The 22,925-nt window shown below is 36.4% G+C and overlaps 3 protein-coding genes across 3 annotated transcripts; 1 reads left to right on the plus strand and 2 right to left on the minus strand.

Annotated features, from left to right (window-relative positions):
- Window positions 1-3,852: 3,852 nt before the first annotated feature.
- Window positions 3,853-8,227, plus strand: LOC131002040 (uncharacterized). Its single transcript, XM_057928711.1, has 4 exons — window positions 3,853-4,706; window positions 5,854-5,997; window positions 6,125-6,805; window positions 6,906-8,227. The coding sequence occupies exons 1-4, from the start codon at window positions 4,338-4,340 to the stop codon at window positions 7,923-7,925; spliced, it is 2,214 nt and encodes a 737-aa protein (XP_057784694.1). The 5' UTR covers window positions 3,853-4,337; the 3' UTR covers window positions 7,926-8,227.
- A 2,536-nt stretch (window positions 8,228-10,763) lies between these two features.
- LOC131002041 (uncharacterized) lies at window positions 10,764-13,198 on the minus strand. Its single transcript, XM_057928712.1, has 4 exons — window positions 12,858-13,198; window positions 12,003-12,104; window positions 11,162-11,322; window positions 10,764-11,017 (listed from the first exon to the last, which is right to left on the minus strand). The coding sequence occupies exons 1-4, from the start codon at window positions 12,955-12,957 to the stop codon at window positions 10,904-10,906; spliced, it is 477 nt and encodes a 158-aa protein (XP_057784695.1). The 5' UTR covers window positions 12,958-13,198; the 3' UTR covers window positions 10,764-10,903.
- Window positions 13,199-15,456: 2,258 nt separating this feature from the next.
- Window positions 15,457-22,797, minus strand: LOC131002042 (uncharacterized). Its single transcript, XM_057928713.1, has 8 exons — window positions 22,666-22,797; window positions 21,931-21,979; window positions 16,545-16,626; window positions 16,343-16,450; window positions 16,191-16,260; window positions 15,978-16,085; window positions 15,743-15,839; window positions 15,457-15,648 (listed from the first exon to the last, which is right to left on the minus strand). The coding sequence occupies exons 4-7, from the start codon at window positions 16,396-16,398 to the stop codon at window positions 15,750-15,752; spliced, it is 324 nt and encodes a 107-aa protein (XP_057784696.1). The 5' UTR covers window positions 16,399-16,450; window positions 16,545-16,626; window positions 21,931-21,979; window positions 22,666-22,797; the 3' UTR covers window positions 15,457-15,648; window positions 15,743-15,749.
- Window positions 22,798-22,925: the final 128 nt, after the last annotated feature.

Genomic DNA, 22,925 nt, shown 5'->3' on the forward strand with positions numbered 1-22,925 from the left:
CCACCTTTCTGAAGATTTTCACCAATTCGGTCAATTCTTCCTTTTCCTGTTCTTTGGCCATTCTGCCCGGGAAGGGGATTATGGGCTCAATGTGTCTCAATTTTTCTTTGCCTTTCTCCGCTGCTTTCTTCTTGATTTCCCTTTCTTGAGCTAATTCTTCCTCATCTGTTGACCCCATTCCAACTTCCTCACTAACCTCTGGTTCCTCTTGAGTTTTCTTTCCAACCACTTCGGGTAATTCCTTGCCATTTCTGAGTGTCACAGCATTTACCTTCTTGACCTCCACTTGGGCAGGAAGTTCTCCTTGTTTGCTTTCCAGGCGAGCTACTGCTTGGGCAAGGTGTGACAGGTGGGCATTCACATTCTGCATTCCTCCCCTTGTCTCCATCATGAACTTTTTGGTCTCCTGCTGGAATTTTACTTGTTGTTGTGCCATTTGATGCACAAGCTCTGCCAGGGAGGATCCTCTTGCCTGTCGAGGTTGTTGCGAGTACTGCTGTTGATTACTTGGTTGCCCCTGGTTCGGCCCCAGATAGTTGTTGTTGTTGTACCTGAGGTTTTCATGCTGTCTCCATCCTTGGTTGTTGTATTGCTGCCTATAGGGTTCAAAAGGCTTTTGATTTTGTCCCCCATTACTTCCTCCTGACTATTGCCCAATAGCATTAACCTCCTCGTCCTCGAACAGTTGTGGGCATTCATCGGTTGTATGTGAATTTGCCATGCAAAGTTGGCAAGTCTTCACAGGCTTCCGGATGTTGGGGGCCCCTTGGTTGGGTGTTCCTTGTGTTGTCATGAACTTTTCGAACATGTTGCATAGCTTGTCCAGCTTATCATCTTGGGCAGAAGGATTCGAGGTCGGTGCATTCCTGACTATTGTTCCTTCTTCGTCTCTGGACTCCTTGGCCATTTCAGCTATGAGTTTGAAAGCCTCTGCTGCATATTTATTCAGGATTGATCCTCCGCAAGCAGCGTGTAACCACTGCCTATCTTGCCTTCAAAGTCCTCCCACGAAATACCGAATAAGATCATGGTTCGGTATTTGATGTTGTGGGCATTTGGCCAACATTTGCTTGAACCTCCCCCAATACTCGTAGAGGATTTCTCCTTACCCCATCTTGATGTTGCTTATTCGTGTCCTCAAATTCTGGATTCGGGCTGCAGGAAAATACTTCTCCAAGAACTTACTTTGCAACTCCTGCCAAGTCCGGATGCTTCCTTCGGGCAAATCGTACAGCCACTCCCTCACTCCCTCTAATAGAGAGAACGGAAAAGTAAGGAGTCGGATGTATTCACCAAGTGCTTGGCTTGCAGTGCGCACTGTTCCGCATGCCATCTCGAAATCCTGAAGATGTCTTTGAGGGTCCTCCCCGGGCATATCACTGTACTTGGGCAAGATTTGAATCAGGGTATGCTTCAGCTCCCAGTTTCCAGTGATCTTCGGTAGCACGATGGCAGACGACCGGAGGTTTAGATTGTTCGGGAACATCATGTCCCGAAGGGTTTTGTTGGTATTATCATTCACTACTTCTGGATTTTCTGCCATCTCTCTTTCTTCTTCTAACTATCTTTGTCTCTCTCGTGCCTCTTGTTCTGTTCTGCCCTGCGTCTGTTCCCGTTGTTCAGTCGTACTAGTCGCTCAATCTCCGCGTTGAACAGAAGATCTTCGTTACCTGCACTCCTGGTACGACGAAGAAACACACAATAAGGCAAAACTAACACTTAAATTACAAAAGAAATTACTAGCGCTCTCGGTTCCCCAGCAACGGCGCCAATTTGACGAAGCTGTCGTTTGAGCTTCACGCAAATAAAATATATTGTGCCTACAACTAGACTAGCTAGTGGTAAGTCCAGAGTCGAATTCACAGGGAACTGAGCAGTAACTCCTCCTGCAAGGGTTTAGGGTTTAGGGTTTAGGGTTTAGGGTTTAGGGTTTAGGGAACTGAGCAGTAACTCACTAAAAAGGGTTTGTATTCTGACGGGTTCTGACCACAACGTGCTTATGGGCAGAACAGGGTTTCCAACTAAACTAAAATAACAAAGGTAAATGAATCAAAGATAAACATCAAGGCAGCGTGCGCGCACAGGGGATTGCACTGGATAACTTGCTCGGCAAGTCTTGGCAGCTTTGGCGAGTCATGGCAGAGTTGGAAGTCAGCTCTGTAGAAGTAGTCAGCTCTGTATTAGCTGGCTCTGGAAATGTAAGTTCAACTCTGTCTTACGAAATTCAGCTCTGTCGAGCTTGGTCAGTTCTGGCGCTCCACTTGGTCAGCTCTAGAACTTTAGCTCTGTCGATTTTAGAATTCAGCTCTGTCAACTCTGGAATTGTTAGCTCTGGCTCTGGCACGGGGAATCCACTCTGACGAATAGACTTCAGCTCTGTCAGCTCTGGCGAGGCAGCAGAGTATGCGGAGTCAGCGCTGGCACCACTTTAAGCCCAAAATATCAATTTTTGATCCAAAAACTCCAACTTAGCATTCTTCCTCCTGTTTTATCAAAAGCTTCTACAAAGCATTAACAAACTCATAAACGCACCAACTTCCAGAATATTTAGCTCAAATATAGCACAATCAAACCCCCAAAATACGAACAATTAGGCATAAATCAATCGTTTCTTGGATTATCTTAATTCCCCATACATCAATTAAACCTAGCATGCTCCTATTAATTTAAATATTGCACCGAAGAGTTCAGAAATACCTGAAGAATTCCTAAGAATTCATCAATTCGCCACTGAACAGGTCAGTCAACTTCAATGCTCTGTTTGACCCCTTAAACAACCTCTAATCGTATTTTTCTCAGAAATACGACTTCTTCATCTTTGAAAGAGATTTTCGTGGCCACCTGTTTCACCTCAATCGGAGTTCTGTAGAGGAAGTTATGGCTGTTTTTTGGAGACTGTCAGAACATGGTTTTTTGCGAAAATCTGACTCCAACTCAAATTTTCTGAACTCTATCCCGCTCAGTTCCCAACGTTAGATGGACAACGAACTATGAGAACTCCCAGAGTATTCGACCCCTACAGTTGGCGCCTCCTTATTGCTCTGCTCTCTAAAACCCTAATTTTTGTGTGTCTTATTCTGAGAGCAGATATATGTATTTAATTACAAAACACAGACCTAGGTAGGGGTGTGCAGCGGGTCGGACCCGGACCGACCCGGACTGTAAGTCCTTTGTATATCTTAATTAGCTTCGTTAGTGGATAATTTACCCTGGGCGAGGCCCCCCCGACGTAGGTCATTTATCAATGAACTCGATTATCATTCTTAACGTACTGTTCTTTTTTATGTTAGTACTTTTGGTGGTACTATGTCTGCGCGCGTTCTAACTATTATTGTGTGCAAGTTTTAATGTGTGGATAGGTGACAATTTCAACACACTTTTGTGGGACGTCCTAAAATGACAAAAGTGCATGCTGACGGAGGGAGTACTATTTACCATTTTCTTAAAACTCCACTACTATCAACTACTATTCACAATTTTCTTAAAAATCGCGACGTCCACAAAGTGGAAACGATATTCTGGACGGAAGAAGTATAAATTTTATTTATTTAAATATTAAAATTTAAGAAAAAAAAATCTCATCTTTTAATTTTTTTTGAATAAATCTATTTTCATTTTTATTTTTTTCATTTAACTTATTTTATTTTCTTATATTTTTTGTAATATCAGTTTTTATTATTGTGAAATTTTATTTTTATTTTTTTATATTCAGCTCAAATATATCTACCTTAGATATATTTAATTTGTATAAATTGTATATATGAAAAAAATTTAAAAACGTTTTCGTACAGTGCACAGGCAAATGGTATAGTTTAATCTATAAATAAAAAATTACTCCCCCACAAGTTTCATTTTTCATTCAGTCACCTCTACACATGTAGCGTAGTATTTGATTATTCGACATGATTCTTTGTAATAGAAGCAAACTTTGTCTCTTTACAAAGTTAGGAGAATAGAAATGGAAATTTTACAAATTTAAGATGATGTGTTGGCTTATAAAACTAAATTTGGTGCGTGTAACGAGAAGTCCGCTTTATTTGCCAAGCCTGGAAAATAACGGCATACTTTCTCTCTCTCTCTCTAATCGGCGGCGTGAGGAGAGCTCTTGAATCTAGTCCTCCAAGGTGCAATTCTCTGTCATCCACATTGTCAGGAAACTCAAAATCCAACGTTGTTTCAACACTCAACAGATCTTCGTGGCTCTCTTTCTTTTCCCTATGTCTCTCTAGCTGGAATTTTTAATGGTTTCTTCAACCGGGTCACCCACTCATCTAGAAAAAACCCAAAAGGAGGAATCTTTTTTGGAATTCCCCACTTTCTTTCAGCTCATCTGATAGATGGTGGTGAAGATGATGAAATGGAGGCCATGGCCCCCTCTGATTTGCAGGAAATTTGAGGTGAGGATCACTGTGCACAAGCTGGAGGGGTGTGATTGGGTGTGCGTGGGCGCAGAGAAGGACAATGGTGGTCTCGCGGTGGAGATCAGGTGGAAGGGCCCCAAGATTTCGCTGGGAACATTTAGGAGGACTGTGAAGAGGAACTGTACAAGGGAAGAGGCGGTCAAGAGGGTTTGTGGTGATGGCCCAAACGACGGCGTTTTGGTGGAGTGGGATGAAGAATTTTGTAACGTCTGTAATTTTTCTGGATACAAGGACAATGTATTTCATCCTTGGGAGATCAACTTTGCTGTTTTGCAAGTCTGTGAGGTAACTTTTTTGACTTTTTATTATACTATTATCTTTTCTTGTCATATTTCTTCGAATTCATATTGATTTTCTTGTATATATTGTTCAATGCTTTGGGACTAATTTGCAGCTTGAGTTTTGCTTGTTTTTAACCTTTTTCTAGGTTTAAGATTAGAGCTATAAGAATGTGTTGTGTTTTGGATACTTTTTATGGTTGATATTGTCTCCCTTTGATTGGGTTTGATGAGCAATTGATGCCTATTTCCTATTCCCCTGTTTGGAAATTCAAGTAATTGGAGGAAATAAAGGATACGAAAAAGATATGAAGTTGATTGTTTTAGTGATTTAACCAATTTCCTACCTAGAATTTCTACATGATTTCTATACTAGTTATTTGTAGTATTTGCTTCAGTCTCTGCCTCTGATTCATGTGTGCATTTCTTCAATAGGAATATGAGGTTGCCTTCTTCTAGGGATTAATGTACTTATTAAGATTTTTGGGGATGCTATTATGTGTTATCATACTGTAATTCAATCAATTATTGTCTTCTAAAATTGAATCATGATGACGACTACGAGGAGAAATTTGGGTTTGGACTCTGAAGTCTTATTGTGGTTGATTAGAATATACTTTTATGGATCTTGAAGAAACCTTTCTGAAAAATGTATGGTCCTTGCCAACTGTATTTTTTATTCCTTTCCCCAATTAGTAGCTAAGCATGCTTGGTCAATGAAACAGTGATAATGGACTGGATCACCATGATGAATTGATGATATTGATTCCTTTACCTCTTATCTTAACCAGAATATTGTTATTTTATTTTCTTATATTACACATGTGTATCTAGTGTTGCAAGAGGTTCTATTGTGCTTTTCATATATGCATAGTTTAGATGGTTGCAATTGAAATGCAGTTGGTCTCTCATGAGGCCGTCTCGTACTTCTAAATCCATGATGCAGAAGATCTTGATATTAATACTCTCGAATACTTTAGTAAAACCATTGCAAAAGTTGTCTTGTATATTGAAAAACTGTAGTGTTATTTGTACCACTGCAGTTTTCGTAAAGCATCACTTTGGCAAGTGATTTTGTACAGGCAGTTGCTGGTTTCTCCTCTTTCAAGCTGTTATAAAGTTTGTGGGCATTAAAGCTTTTTATTTTCTATCAGGGTGCGAAGAACAAGATTTCAGTTGTTGGTTTGGGAGCATTAAACCTTGCTGAATATGCTTCAAAAACTAAGGAGCAACTTATTGTAGTCAAAATTCCTTTAACTGTTTCTAACATCGCGGTTGAGCATCATCCCTCTCTTTTCGTAAGTAACTACTTTACTGAGTATCAGTATATTGTTACCCTAGCTTCCTAAGACCCATCAAATTTTACTTTTGTTGTCCCTTTCCTGCCAGCTGTTATGATGACTCAATCTTTATGTAAATCTGCAGATATCTCTCGACTTGGTAGAACTTCAAGGTGCACAACAATCAACCGATTTGGTCCCTGTGATGCCTGTTCCACCCGCTTCAGCATCTGGAGAAGCTTCTTCTATGGATAAAGACGAGGTATCTGCGCTTAAAGCTGCACTCAGAAAGGTAAAATTTATTACTGAATATGTGTCAACTCGGAGACCTAGAAAGGCCGGCCATGAAGAGGAGGGTAGCGAAGGCAGGTACTTCTCCAAGAGTGAGGACGACGAATATGCTTACCCTTGTGAATTGGACTCAACTGATGAATTTGAGGAAGGAGAATGCGATGAACGCAAAGAAGACTGTGCTGCTAGGAAGTCATTTAGTTACGGAACGCTGGCTTATGCTAATCATGCTGGTGTGTCGTGTTATTCTGGTGCCACCAATTACGACGCTGAAGATTGGATTTATTACAGTAATCGCCGCAGATCAGATGGTGGCTGCCCTCCTGTGGAGGACCCAATTTCTTCAGCTCCGGAGCAATCACTGATACAAAACTCCAAACGTAGTATTTTGCCTTGGAGGAAGAGGAAGCTGAGTTTCCGATCTCCTAAAGCCAAAGGTGAACCATTACTTAAAAAGGCTAACGGTGAAGAAGGCGGAGATGATATAGATTTTGACCGCAGGCAGCTTAGTTCGGACGAATCTGTCTCTCCAAAGGTAAGGAATCTTGTGCACTTTTCTTCCTTCAACTTGATATTTTGTTCGTGTTATGATATCAAACATTCTTCTGAGCAATTGCTGTGCATATTTGTTGCAGTGGCATAGGACAGACGAGGATTCAAATGCGAATCAATCATCATTGTCTGAGTTTGGCGACGACAGTTTTACTGTTGGAGTCTGGGAGCAGAGAGAAGTAACAAGCCGTGACGGACATATGAAGATTCAGACGCAAGTCTTTTTTGCTTCGATTGATCAGCGAAGTGAGCGTGCTGCAGGAGAAAGTGCTTGCACCGTTCTCGTCACTGTCATCGCTGATTGGTTGCAGAACAACCCTAACCTCATGCCAATCAAGTCGCAGTTTGATAGTTTGATAAGATATGGATCCTTGGAGTGGAGAAATCTTTGTGAGAACGAAATATACAAGGAGCGTTTCCCCGACAAACACTTTGACCTAGAGACGGTCATCCAAACAAAGATCCTTGATCTCTGCATAGTTCCCGGGAGTTCGTATATCGGATTTTTCCATCCAGATTGTATGGAAGGAGAGAATTTTGGTTTTCTACGCGGTGCCATGTCCTTCGATGACATTTGGGATGAGATCAGCTGCTCGGAGGGCTCCACCGGTAGCGAAGCTCCGGTCTTCATAGTTAGCTGGAACGATCACTTTTTCGTCCTCAAGGTTGAGACAGATGCTTACTACATCATTGACACGTTAGGGGAGCGTCTGCACGAAGGATGCAATCAAGCTTACATACTGAAATTCGACAGGAGCACGACTATCTATAACCTGAAAAATGCTGACGAATCACCGGAAGGATCTGCTGGCGAGCAGTGTGCTTCTGCTGTGGGGGTTGAGCTCGAGGTCTCAAACGTGCAGGCACCCGAGCTGAAGGAGGATTCAGAGAAGGAAGACGAGGTTCTCTTTCGCGGTAAAGAGTCGTGCAAAGAGTACATAAAGAACTTCCTGGCTGCGATTCCGATCAGAGAACTGGAGGCAGATATGAAGAAAGGTCTGACAATGTCGGCTCCTCTTCATCAGCGGCTGCAGATAGAGTTTCACTACACGCGATTGCAGCAGCCGGCGTTCGTTTCTCGAGAACCTGAAGCTGCGGCCTGAATTCTGGTAACTGTATATCTTACTACTGTCATGTCTATAGCTAACTTGAAAATCCTTGGAAATAGGGTGTGATGTAGGATTCACAAATATAAGAAACTTTAACCCAACTTCATCTTGGTCTACACATTTTTTGTTCAATTCTCCCTCTTAATTTGCTCTAGGAGTTTTTTTTAGTATTGCACAAGGTGATGCTAGCATTTTCTCGTCTTGCGTTTCTCCAATTGTTAAGTTTCTTTTAGATTTGAACCACATGACGCTGTAGTTATTAATGTCCATTATTTATTTATTTATTTATTCATTCATTATTGTTTCTCTATTTTTGGCAATGTTCACCATATTTGACAAATTAGCACAAAGATTATGCATCTTTGTGATCGTAATTCTAACGTGAAATAGTTTGCAACCAAACCGAAAGATAGAGAGTAATCCAATGCTCCCTTCGTTCCACCTATCTTGAGATACTTCTTTTTGGGCGTCCCACCTATATTGAGACATTTTTTTATTTGGCAAAAGTTTTACCTTTTAATCACCTTTTCATTTTTTCACCTACACACAAACACTATTTTTTTAATTCTCGTGTCCAATAAAAATATCTCAAGATAATCGGGACAGAGGGAGTATTTGCAATCGTCATTGTAACATAATATGAAAGGTGCACTTTCTTTGATTGCAAATTCATCATAAAAAAAAGAGTTAATTGCTCATAAAATACTGAACTTTCATTCGATTCTGATTTTGTACACAAACTTTAAACTGTGGCGTGATAATTACTCAGCTTTTGATTTTATCTGATTTTGCTATTAATCCAAATTCAGGCATAATACCAAGCTAATATAGAATATGGCTTGCCAATTTTGACGTTACATATTTATTCTTGCGTGACAATTAGTTGGCAAAATAATATTTTTTATTTAATTTCTTATCAATAAAAAAGAACAAAAAGAAAATAATTCAAATTGTCAATAATTTAATATACCAAATCAAATAATATTATTTTTTTAGTTGAATTAATTAATTGAATAAATTCAATAATAGTAAGGGGGTTCTTTGAATTTAGGTGTGTCAGCAAAAGAATATTTTAGTTATCAATAACTTAATATATCAAAATTTTATTTAGCTAAATATTAAATTTTCATTATCTAAAGATTTTTTTATATAAACTATATATATTTATATTATTTGAATGACTTCTATTTTATATATTGGAGTAATCAGTTGTGCAATAGTGAACTAGAAAAAAATAGATTTAAACGTGAGAATATATATTAAGTTATTGACAATTTGGGTCATTTGCTTTGTGTTCTTTTTTTTTTAATAAGAAATTAACAATAGATACGTCATGTCAAATATTTAGCCTGATATTTGACCGGAATTTGGATTAGTAACAAAATCAGATAAAAACTAAAATTTAGTAATTATCACGCTACAGTTCAAAGTTTGCGTGCAAAATTAGAATTGGACGAAAGTTCAGTATTTTATGGGCAATTAACCCATAAAAAAAATGAATGACAAAGAAAAATGAAAAAACATTACTCGCTCCGACCACGAAAAATATGACACTTTTGTCATTCTTGGCGTCTACTAAAAGTATGACACTTTTCTTTTTAGAATATGACCACATATTTTCCTTAACTTTTATCCTTACAAATACTTCTTTTACAAAAAAATCACATCAAATTCAATCCCAACCACACATCTCATAAAATGATGGACCATTTATCAACTGCATAAAAATCATCACCAACTTTATTAAAACTTATGCCCATAAAAAATGTTATATTTTAGGGTGTTTGGTTTGGTGGATGAGATTAAAAAGGATTGATAAGACTGGAGGAGTGATTAAATAATCCACCCAATTTTGGGGTGATAAATAATCACTCATTTTATGCACTAAGTATGTGTTAATGTTGATGGATTTGCTTGGTTTTTTGTGAAAGTCTTACACATTTGACCGATTTGACAGCTATCAGTCAAGAGTATATATGACCGGTGGTTGACTAGATCATGTGTCCAACTGGGCGGACACGTGATTTTACCGGGCGAACACATGATTTTATCGGCCGGACACATGATCTGAGTGGGTAGATCATGTGTCCGGCCAGTAAAATTATGTGTCCGGCCGGGCAGACATATGATTTCACTGGGCGGATACATGATTTGGGTGATAAAATCATGTGTCTGCTCGGTGAAATCATGTGTTCGTTCGACCGAACACATGATCTAGCCATCCACCGGTCATATGTATTATTGACTGATAGTTGTCAAATCGTTGACTTATGACTGATAGCTGTCAAATCGGTCAAATGTGCTAGACTTTCACAAAAAAACAAGCAAACCCATCAAATCAAAGAGTATTTAAAGAATATAACATAAAATGCTTATGTTTATAAAAGAGGGCATTTTTCACATATAACGTAAGGAATAGGACATTTAAATTTTCACTCTTACATAACCCACCCAATTTTGAAAATCACGGTCACAATCATGAAAACTAAACACTTGATTAAGATGAATTATTTTATTAATCATGCCTTGTCACTCTAACCAATCACCTCCTTAATGGATGGAGGGAGTATCACATTTTAGAGATCCTCACCTTTTTTTAATTCCAAAAAAAAGTTTATTTTATCCTTTTTCATGTTAATACTTCGTAATAATATTATCAATGAACTAAAATAGAGAGGAGGGAAAACAAATTGCCCAAAAATTCTTTCCATCCTGGCCAACATAAAATTATTCACCCGATGGAACATGCAAAAAGATGATGGAAAATATATATTTTGAATCCTAGGCACTCAAATAGTTATATACTATCAAGAATCAACCAAAACCAGAAAATGGGGATCTAAAATTTATTAAAAGTCTTTACCGTCGGCGTACATACACAGATACTCAAACGTGAAAGGGTTCGGACATCATACATAGAAACAAGTCTTCTATACATTAAAGCCAGGAAATATAGGAATATTCTCGAGCATTTACATATCAGCCAACTTCTCTTCTGCTATGAAACCGATGCTGAAGTCAACTGTAATGCATGTCAACTGGTTGTTGTTCCCATCCACCATTTTCATTGTCAGAGTGTACGAACCCTGCAAGTAATACAACAGAATAAAAACGTGTAAATTAGATGTAGAGATGCATGGCTATATATACAACAAATACGACGTGTTCTAGAACTTGATGATGTTTCCTGTAATAAGAAACTCGGGAGGAAGATAGAGTAAATGACTCACAGGTGGGGTGTATCCGGGTAATTCCTGGGTGTGAGAGACGATAAAATCACCAACATCTACCGGACATGAAGTATCTTGACAGAGATCACGATCCTCGCTGTGGACGTGAAACCAAAAATATGAAACATCAATCACGAGTTTCCCACCAGTGATTGTTTGACCTGAATCGAATCAATAAACATATTTAGTACAAAGTTTGAAATCAATAGAGCAGTGTGATGCCTCTGACATTTAAAGACTATTTAAAGTAGCGGTAACGTGAACAGTTCTTAGGAAGTGGATGGACAATAAGGATTTTAGTTAATCCAAATTATTTCACACAAGTTTAAAAAAAAAAAAAAATGACAATACAACCAACATTGTGTTAATATATATGAGCAAACAACATCATTAAAAGATATAGAACTATCCACGAATTTCATCTGCGAAGTAACACATCCCAAAACTACTCTGTCCGGAAAGCAAGTTATGCATGATCCCAAGACAACCAAAATGCAAAAAGATAGCAAGTAAAAGTTGCAGTCCCATCTTCTTTCCCCTATACCCTAAAACAGTGGCAATATAACCAGCTTGGCAAACAATACTGCTGTCTCAAGATCTAAATCACATGGCAACCAATGAAACAAAATTGGAGTTAAATTAAGCAACTGGCATCCTTGAATAGGGTTAATATGCCATTAAATTTATAAGCATTTAAGGGGGAGAAACGCGCGTCATGAAGAGTATGCAGGAACAATTATACAATGTACAAATTGCTGGAAAAAAATCCGCACCAGAACTTATGTTTATCACAGCACATACATCATCATAAAATGTAAAGGAATATAAAAAAAGCAATTACCAGTAGTTGCAGAAATTGCGAACGTGGTATTTTTGCCTTTGGAAATTGGATATGGATCTATGTCGAGTCCATTCACCTTGACAATATAATTAGCCTTCTTATCTGCAATTTATTACCCAAAGTAGAAAAACAAAATGAAAAATAAGGCAAAAGAGAATATTCAATTTGGAGCATATGATATCAAAGGAAAAAATTTACTTTCCCAAAAACCTTGCACCGATGTCTAAATATGTAATCAATAAACACCAAAATACGACAGATCAAGGGGCACAAAATGCCCAACTTTTCGAACAAAACTAGAATATGACATGAGAATACACGCAATGAAAGCAAACATGAAGCATGGATGCATGATTAGGCAACTCGATACCTTAGGGCTTAAAGCTATGCTATAAGCAGATTACAGATACCGCATCGAAACATGCATAAAAATTGGCGCATGCAATTTCAGCCACCAAGACGGGCATTCTACCGATTAACAGTGAGCAATTCTACAGCTATCTTCTCTTTCTAGCCCTCTCCCTCTTGGTCAACGAATTGACTAACAGTCCACTCCAACTTCAATAAGTCAATTTCACAAGAAATAATCACTCAGGCGTGATCATAACCGATCGAGTACAGTTTACGGGGCAATCGGCATATAGGGAAAATCAGATCAACTAATCAATTTCCGAGAAATCCCAAAACCCTAACCGAAAAAAACACTAGGAACAAAAGGAAGAAAATCAGAAATTCAGAATCCGTTAAAAGATCAAAATATAAGCACAAAAACTGAAGTATACTTCAGAAGTCAACTAATCGAAGTTTTGGAGAGAGCGACGAATTTAAATCGGCGTGAGAAGAAGAAAAACACACCGCAATAATTAACGTCAGTTGCCTTGGCGGAAATCAAAGGCACAAGTAGACACAGAGCAAAGAGAAAACAACCGAAAACCTTCATCGGCACCCCCGCCATTGTTGGAGCTCAGTGTTTGTGGAGAAGAGAATCAAGGTTTTCGATGGAGAAAAACTTCACGTGTCCTCACCGATCGCCGACAATTAATATGGTATGGATTAGGTAGTTGAAGAAATTGATATTCTTTTCTTGATGAAAACGCCGCGGCTCGCGGGTTTCGTGAGGATCCGACCCGTTGGTATTGTGAACGTGCTTTCGTAATTCTGGCCCACTCATCGCAATGGGCTCTTATTTCTCAATTCAGGACCAAACCTAACTTCACACTATTAACTCATGAGCTTTTGGGCATAACACTATCCACGCACTCATCCAATCTAAATCAAATTTTTTAATAAAATATACATTTAAACCCACAACTTAATATAATTAGTACGTCCATCCATGCGATGCACGGTAAATGTCGAAATTAAACGATATTTATAAAGAAAGAAGTATAAATATTAAATAAAATGAAAATAAAAATAATATGCAAAATATGTGTTAAAAATAAAATAAAATAATTCACGTCAACTGTTCAATAAAATCACAAATTTGAAAATATTAATTTTCAATTTTGTATAAAGTGTAATGATGATTATAATTATTAAATAATTTTAAAGTATTTGTAATGAAAATTAACATTACACATTATTATTATAGAGAATTACACGTTGTAATAAATAAATAAATATTTTTATACACAAACATAAATAAAAAAGTTGCAAAATTTTAACAAAGAAAGAGAAAATAAAATATTTTAAAGTTTTCACAATTATTCGTTTTAAATTCATTATTGATGATTTTTATACCATATTAAATATTTTTTCATGAACTTATATTTAATATTTATATTAAATATTTTTTTCTCATAAATCAAATTTGATGATGTTTAGAAAATAATGAAATTATATAAAAATAGAGAAAAATAATGAAAAAATTAGTGAGAGAAGAGAGGAAAAAAAAAAAGAGGAAAAAAGTGGAGGGAAAAAACTTCTCTTCTATATATAATATAAATTTATGTTAATATTAGTGATTCATTTTATTTTTAATTATCTAGTATCTCTAAAATAAGATATTATTTCAAACTACGGTTAGAATAGGTGGGCTCTTTAATTGGGCTTTGATTAGGGATTTAATTAAGTCTCTAATTCGTTCTTTTTTTGAAAATCCGTCATTTATAATGGGACGGTCCAAAGTGGTATACCCGCCACTTACAATGGGACAGATGGAGGAGTATATTTAAAAAATAAAATATTTATTAAAATATTTTATTTTTTTTATTTATAATCATATTAAAATTAAACATTGGCATGCATTATAATTGCTACTTCACTTAATCACAAATGAAGATTACAAGAATTAAACACATAATTGAAATAAAATAAATCAAACTACAATACTTGAAACTTAAAAATACAACTAAAAAAATATAAATTACATATTTAATTGTCAGTTCGAAAATTTTCCCATATGTGCTTAATCAAGTCATCTTGAATAGCCCTATGAGCTTCTCTATGCGAAGTTAATCTTTATCATATAAGCAGACAAGTTTCACAATACATTCAGTGGAATAGTGGAAATGTTCATCATCTTCTATTTGTACTTTTGTAAGTGTATCCATAAAAAATTTGTTGGATCATAATAATTTGGGTAGGTATCTTGTTCATCTTCTACTATCATATATTATGCATGATGATCACTACTACAAAAACGCTCATAGATAACGGATAAAATCCGTTATCTATGAGACCAAAAAACCGATAAGTATAGTGGTGATATGTATGACACGGTCATACATATCGGTTTTTAAACCGTTATGTATAGTAGTATAGATAACGGTATATGCGCTCATACATAACGATATAAAACCGTTATCTTTAACACTTATACATAACGGTTTATACCGTTATGTATTAATATTTTTTACCGTTATGTATTGGAAATTTTTATTTTTTTCACCATCATAGTTATCGCATTTTTCGACTTTTTATAACGGTTTTTACCGTTATCTTTGTAATTAATAGATAACGGTTATATACCCTAATAGATAACGGATTTTATCCGTTATCTATAACAGTCATAGATAACGGATTTTATCCGTTATCTATAACAGTCATAGATAACGTTCACCACCGTTATTAAAGATCATAAAAACCGTTATGATTACATATTCAAGTTATTATAGATAACGTTCTAGTTTGCGATACATAACGGTTTGTTTACGTTATCTTTATTATACATAACAGTATTATAATCGTTATGTATTGTTTAAATTTCGTTATCTAGTTTCATCATAAATAACGGTTTTTTGTGTTTTACATAACGGTTACTTTTCGTTATCGTTGTTTTACATTACAGTTTGCATCCGTTATGAATGGTTCGAATTGTGTTGTCTATTTTCATTATAGATAACGATTTTCTATTATAGATAACGGTTTTCCTGCAAATTCTGTATTTATTCTCAAATTTTCTTTTATTATGTCTAAAAATGAATAAATAAATTGAAATAATAAAATAACATTAACAAAATAATATTAGCATAGATAACATAGCATCCAAAGATGTAAGTGCTACATATAACCATCCAAACAAGTCTTGTCATATATGTTCTACATAAATAACAAAACGCTGCCATATATGTAGACATATTGACTAATTTACAAGAAAATCATTGAAATCGTTGCTTCTTCAAAACACGGACTGAATATCCACCTGCCATATATATGCACACCTTGAAATAAAAGAAAACCAAGATAGTAAAAAGCGTTCAAGTGAACTATGATACATTAACATATATGTGCCATACCTAAAGATCAATCAAAGGCGTGCTTTATCACACACGTTGCCCATTCCTCACGAATTTCATCGATTTCAGCTAGAGTATACGTCTTCACATTCTTAAACTATAACAGAAATATGTACATAAATATTCTTTAGTAATAAGTACAAATGTTCTGTTAGAAAATTAAATAATCAAGAGTATTACATTTACTTACCATCTATTAGAAAATTAAATAATCAAGAGTATAACGTTTACTTACCATTGATGACAGAGACGTGGGGGCATCAAGGCTATAGTGTGCGATGACATCTTTCATGAACTTCATGACATAAAATCCACATTGGTTCGAATCAGGCTGGATAGGTCCCTGCAATATACAATGAAAACATATATTTTATCCACCCAAAAAACAAACAAACTAAAGCTTAGTTAAGTTTAAAGCCCTGAGTACTAAATAGCAAATTATACATACCTTAACTACATCCCAACTTGCCGATTTCTTGAATTTTTTTCCCTTGCGTGCATTAACAAGGTTCATCGCACTTGATAGCATAGTCAATAAGGCAGTTCATATTAGCTATAAAAACCGATTATAGAGATGATTAGTTAAAGTTTAAGACTTACGTGTCAACGATGGATTTCCATGTCGTATCGCGATTCCGATGAGAAATTGGGTCCATCAAAAACACACGATCTTTCTCAAAATCAATGATTGTCAGAATCCAATGCTTACTATTTTATAAAAAAATTGAATTAGTAGGCGAAGACATGATATACTACACTAACTACTAACTTAGAAGCTTCAACATTTTACATGTTTACTTACCCTACGTTGCAAGGAACGAATACCAACTGATTTGACGTAGCCTCAAGTATCCTATCTGATAATGCACGTGCTCTAGCCTCAACTGATTTTCCACAAGATATAGTAGACAAGTACAACATTCACTAAAATGTATAGATATGAACTTATGTACCTTAAATTCAGACGACATGCGGCGGACTACAAATTGATTCCAATCTAATGGCAGAATGCCACTTCCCGGTGGCGGTTCATGCAACTTTGAAGCATCATCTTGATTCGGTACAATAAAGTCATTGTACATTCTAGTTTTCCAGCTTCGCCACTTCGAATTAGCAGATTCCATGCAACCAGCCTTCCATTGCTCGGGAACATCGTAAGAAGACTACATCATCATTATAAAAACAAAATTATACAAAATTGGACAACAGTAAAAACTTAAAAATAAGTATTTTCAGGAGAATTACTTTGACTGTATCCCAAATTAGGTCTTTGACATCTTGTGGGACTTCTTTCCATTTCTTAATGTTTATCTTCACGTGATCACGTGTAAGTAGGCCAATGTAACTTTGTAATTCAGCTGCTGTGTCGCCCACTGGTTGTCCGCGAGCATTGAAATCAACATGTTTGATTTCCCCTTTAGCCCTTCGCTGAGCAACCTTAGTCAGACATACCCTTCCCCTTTTGGCCCTGCTAGTTAAAGTTGTATTTGTAGAAGGTTCTGAGGCAGAAGGATCACCATCCTTTGAATCCATGATAATCCAAGTCCTGTTCAACAAATAATTATTACATTAGCACCGAATGAATTAGTATCTTAGCAAATGAAAGAAAGTTCAAATCAGCTATATATCTTAGAAAATGCAGTAGCCATTTACTTTCTTGTATTGCATTATTTCTTTCTCATTTATCTCTGTTTTTCCCTCTCTACACTCCACACCATACCAAACTACATATTAGCATCATCGACCCAAATAACATCACAGCCTTCACGCACGCATGGTGGTTCATTTTCATCCGACGCATTACTTGTATCAACTACAGGCACTGTTTTTGAAAAACCTTGCAGTTGGATCGAAATGTCTCCCATATCATCACGATTGACTATTTCAGTATATCGTTTATTGGGACTAGCAAGAACCACAGACCATTCTTCATCTTCAGGGTCTTGAATGTAGAACACTTGTTTAGCTTGATTACCCAATATAAATGAATCTGACTTGTACCCTAATCTATTCAAATTAACTAGGGTGAAGCCAGAATCATCCACTCTTACGCCAATGTTGTTATCTACCCAACTACACTTTAACACTACAACACGAAATGCAGTGTAATCAAGCTCCCATATTTCCTCAATTCTTCCATAAAATAACATATCAGAAACAATTGGATTCTTATCTTTCGAACTAGCCACTTGCATGACATCTGCCTTTATGCTAACTCCAGAATTCTGAGTCACTCTAACATCATCACGTTTGCATGTATTATAAATGAAACCATCAACAGTGTAACTTGCATATTCTGTGACGCGTTTACTAGGCCCAAAACAAAGATATTTCAATCTAGCATCCATAGTTGTCTTTGAAACCTACAAACAAATTAAAGAATAATGTAAACTAATTTTTAATGACATAAACAATAATCGTTTTTTATAGAAAGCTTACTTGCTCACGCATCCACCCAATAAAAAGCCTATTGTGTTCCTCTTGAAGCCATTTCTTCATCTTAGCTTTCTTAGGAAACATTCTAATCAATTCTGCCTTGTGTGCCCTATAGGGGATATTAGATTGTGAGATATATTATCACTGTAAACTGAATTGATAAATTGAATTAGGCAGTACAATCTTACTCAATATAGGGATCAATCTGCTCATCGTTTGTTAGCACATAACGATGAGCTTGCTCCCATTCTTCATCACTGATTACTTTTACCGTAGGTCTTGATGAAGATTCTGTCACGTCGTCCTTAAGATTAGTAGATGGGATTCCAATTGTGTACGTATTGGATAAGTATTCCGAGCAATATTCAACAGCCTCTTCGACAATATATGACTCGGCAATACACCCTTCAGGTCGATGACGATTTCGTACATACCCTTTCAAGATTTTCATGTATCTCTCAAAAGGATACATCCATCTATACCAAACTGGACCACACAATTTAACTTCACGCACAAGATGCACAGTTAAATGTACCATTATATCAAAAAATGACGGTGTGAAGTACTTCTCAAGCAGGCACAATGTAGTAACAATTTCCTTCTGAATTTCTTCCAACATAGGCACATCTATCTCTTTGTTGCATATATTATTAAAAAACAGACACATCCTAGTAATGACAATTCTTACATGCTTAGGCAAAACACCACGAATAGCTACTGGAAGCAATTGTTGCATCATCACATGGCAATCATGTGACTTAAGTCCTACAAGTTTCAGGTCCTTCATGGATACCAGCTTACTAATGTTTGAAGAATATCCCTCGGGAACCTTCATTCCAAGAAATGAAGTACAGACTTTGCGCTTCTCCTCTTTAGTAAGTGTATAACATGCAGGAGGCAAACATGTTCTTTTCCCAACCGTAGTTGGTGCTAACTCATTCCTCACACCCATGTGTACCAAGTCCATTCTCGCAGCAATTCCATCCTTCGTTTTTCCAGGAATATCTAGCAGTGTACCGATTAGACTTTCCAGCACATTTTTTTCAATGTGCATCACATCGAGTATATGACGAACATGTAAATGTTCCCAATACTCTAACTCATAGAAAATTGACTTCTTCTTGAAACATGAGTTCTCTACGGAAGGCACAGCTGATTCCTTCTTCTTTCTCTTTTTGGAATTGCCTTCAACTGATACTTTTATACCCTTCGTTTTTCCCCACACACATTTGCATGCTTGCATTCTTTCTAAAACCTCTCTGCCATTTAGAGGTTTTGGGGCAGCACGCAACTCTTGTACGCCGTCAAACGCTTTCTTCTGCCTTCGGTACGGATGAGATTCAGGTAAAAATTGTCTATGCCCAGTGTAAGATACTTTTCTACTGTGCGGTAGCCATTTAGAATGAGTTTTATCTGCACAAATTGGACAAGCTTTATACCCTTTAACACAACATCCCGACAAGTTCCCATAGGCAGGAAAATCATTGATTGTCCATAGTAGAACAGATTTAAGTGTGAAGCTTTGATCACGATAAGCATCATATGCTTGGATCCCCACCTCCCATAACTCTTTCAAGTCATCAATTAGGGGTGCCAAGTATACATCAATATCATTCCCGGGTTGCTTGGGACCAGAAATCAATAGAGTTAGCATCATAAATCTTCTCTTCATACATAACCATGGAGGTAAATTGTATGTGACAAGTACGACAGGCCAACAACTATAGTTAGAACTCATCATATTGTGTGGATTCATACCATCGGCTGCTAAAGCTAATCTAAGATTTCTGGGTTCGTTCCTGAAATCGGGCCATTTGTTGTCTACTAATCTCCAAGCCGGTGCATCAGCTGGATGACGCAATTTACCGTCACGCTTTCTTTCATCCGCATGCCAAACTAGCTCTTTGGCAATTTCCCGAGTACGAAACATTCTCCGAAATCTTGGTATTGGAGGAAAATACCACAAGACTTTCGACGGCACTCCAGACATAGCCTTACCTTTCTTATTCACCTTCCATCTTGACATCCCACATGTAGGGCAATCACTTGAATCTAAATACTCCTTCCGATATAAAATGCAGTCGTTAGGGCAGGCATGAATCTTCTCATAATCTAATCCTAGCGTGCTTAAGGTTTTCTTTGCATCATACAAAGAAAAAGGCATGGAATTGGTTTCAGGGAGCATTTCTCTTATCAATTTCAATAGATCATTGAAACTAGTATCACTCCAACCATGTTTCGCCTTCAAATTGTACAATTTAATGGTGGCAGATAGCTTGGTAAATTGACTACAACCGGGATATAAAGGTTTTTTCAGCGTCTTCAAGCAACATCTGAAAATGGGTTGGGTTATTTTCATAGACATCATACGCATCGTGAATCATATCTATTGGCTCCTCATCAACACTACATCTCGTATCCCCTTGCCCACCCCGATTAGTATCATGTGTTGGTTGAGATGGTGTTCGTCCTTCACCATGCCATATCCACTTCTTATATGTCATGTCCATACCATTCATTATTATATGTCCTTTAATGACACTACGTTTATACTTCCTAGTATTAGCACACTTTGCACAAGGACACGTGATTAAGTTGGCATCACAACCACTTTGGATTGCAAAATTCAAGAAGGCTTCGACTCCGTCCTCATACTCTTGTGATAATCTATTCTTTGACATCCATAATTTATCCATTTTACCAATTCCTTAATTAACCACAAAATGTACCTAAATAGTTAAAATAATATCAAATAATTAATTAGTAACCATAATAAGACCTATACAATAGTGAATATCAAATAATTTATCTAGATAATGATGTAATAAATAATTATAAAATACTGTAACAAAATTAATAATTGGATACATTGATCCTGTCCAAATATTGAATTAGTTCGCTTTATTATTATTATTATTATTATTATTATTATTATTATTATACAGATGATAATTTTTAACAACATACGTACAGAAAAGTTCACGCCTTGGCAATGAGGGCAAAAAGTTACTGCCAAGAAGAAGGCAAAGATCTTGTAAATGTGACGCATCTAGTTAAAGTTAAATGTATATCTATCCTTTACAATTAAATGTATATCTATCCTTTACAATTTTTGCTTATATTATCACCTAAAATTTTGAATAACTTTCTTAGTTAATGATTATTTTTTTATGACTTGTAAAAGAAAGAGAGAAGCTCCTACCAATCTCCATGTGGCACTCATAATAATAACTTGTAATATGTAATATTTTTTCTATTACATAACTAGCTGACAAATATTCTAGGAAGGTATAATTGTAATATTGTTTCTATTACATTTTCTCAGTTACTAAAACCATGTTTTAAAGCTCGCGATGTACTTTTATTTTTTATTTATGATATTCTAAGGTGGGTGCTATTCCACAGTCACACACCAGGGTGCACTTTGCCGAACACATTCATGATAACATAATCAAAATATTTTGAAATGTAAGCAAGGAAATACACAACACAAACACACATAGCACATATAGTCGGCTCCAAGCCATCGCCACAACAACAAATGGAATGGAACGAGCCATTCCCCAACCTACTCTCCATATCAACTACCTAGATACATGCTTATCTAGTTACAAAACCATGGCTGCCAGATGAGCCATGGTGCAAAACTAAAAGCACCTAGATACATGCTTATCTAAATATGGTATTTTCATAACCATGGCTGCCAGTTGAGCCATGGTGCAAAAGTAAAAGTAAGAGTATATAAAACTCACCTTCAAGCTTATCTTTTCTCAATTTCTCTATCACCAAAATTCTTCCAACCTGAACTGGTGCAAAAAAAAAATATTGTAACCAATCTGGTGCATTTTCAAGGTTTATTTTATCGATCATATCTCATAATTAGAGAAAGTGGATAGTCAAAGACACTCATTGCCCGTAGAGATGCTCTTTACAGCAAGCTAATCTATTTAGAGGTATTATATAGCACACATAATCTGTTTAATAAGTTGACTAACTCATTTTGACAGCAAAGATTAGCTTTTCTTGATTGAATGCATGGTTACCAATATCCAATCGAAAAATAAATGTCCACAAAATTATTTACTTATTAGTGATGGGTATTTCAGATAAGATTCATATAGACATGGTTCTTTCAATTAAAGTATTAAAAACATGAAGGAAACAACAAATTCAGACGTTTGAAGGAATAAAGGATTCTTATCAGAAAAATATCTCAGCTTTGATTTTTAGATGAATATTATTATTGGATACATAAACAGTACAACTTTTCAAATTAAATCAGATCATGGCAGCACATGGTGAGCTTCTAGGAAGGTATAATTGTAATATTTTTTCTATTACATAACAAGACTATTTATTAGAAACTAAAGATAACAGAACAAGAGTTTGCATTAAAATACCACAAAATGACAAGGATGTGCCACCTATTTAAAAATGCTCACAGTACCACATCTGTTCCCAGCTATCAAACCAGAAAAAAAAATTACCTTTGCAGCTCTGCCCCTTTTTTCAGATTCGTTGCGACGGTGTGGTGCCTCTTTTTTCAGATTCACCGGTGTGAGAGCGAGAGAGACACTAACTGGTTGGGGAAGAAGAAAAATGGAGCAGGAACGACGTCGTTAGCAAGGAGGCTGCCATAGACGAAGACTTTAGAAACTCAATTAACACATATCAGAATTCAATTGAATTCAATTGAAATAATTTAGGTAGAGCGGCGAAGAGGGTGAGAAGGTGGGGCAAATAATAC

Source organism: Salvia miltiorrhiza, chromosome 8, assembly GCF_028751815.1.
Source record: "Salvia miltiorrhiza cultivar Shanhuang (shh) chromosome 8, IMPLAD_Smil_shh, whole genome shotgun sequence".
NCBI lineage: Eukaryota > Viridiplantae > Streptophyta > Magnoliopsida > Lamiales > Lamiaceae > Salvia > Salvia miltiorrhiza.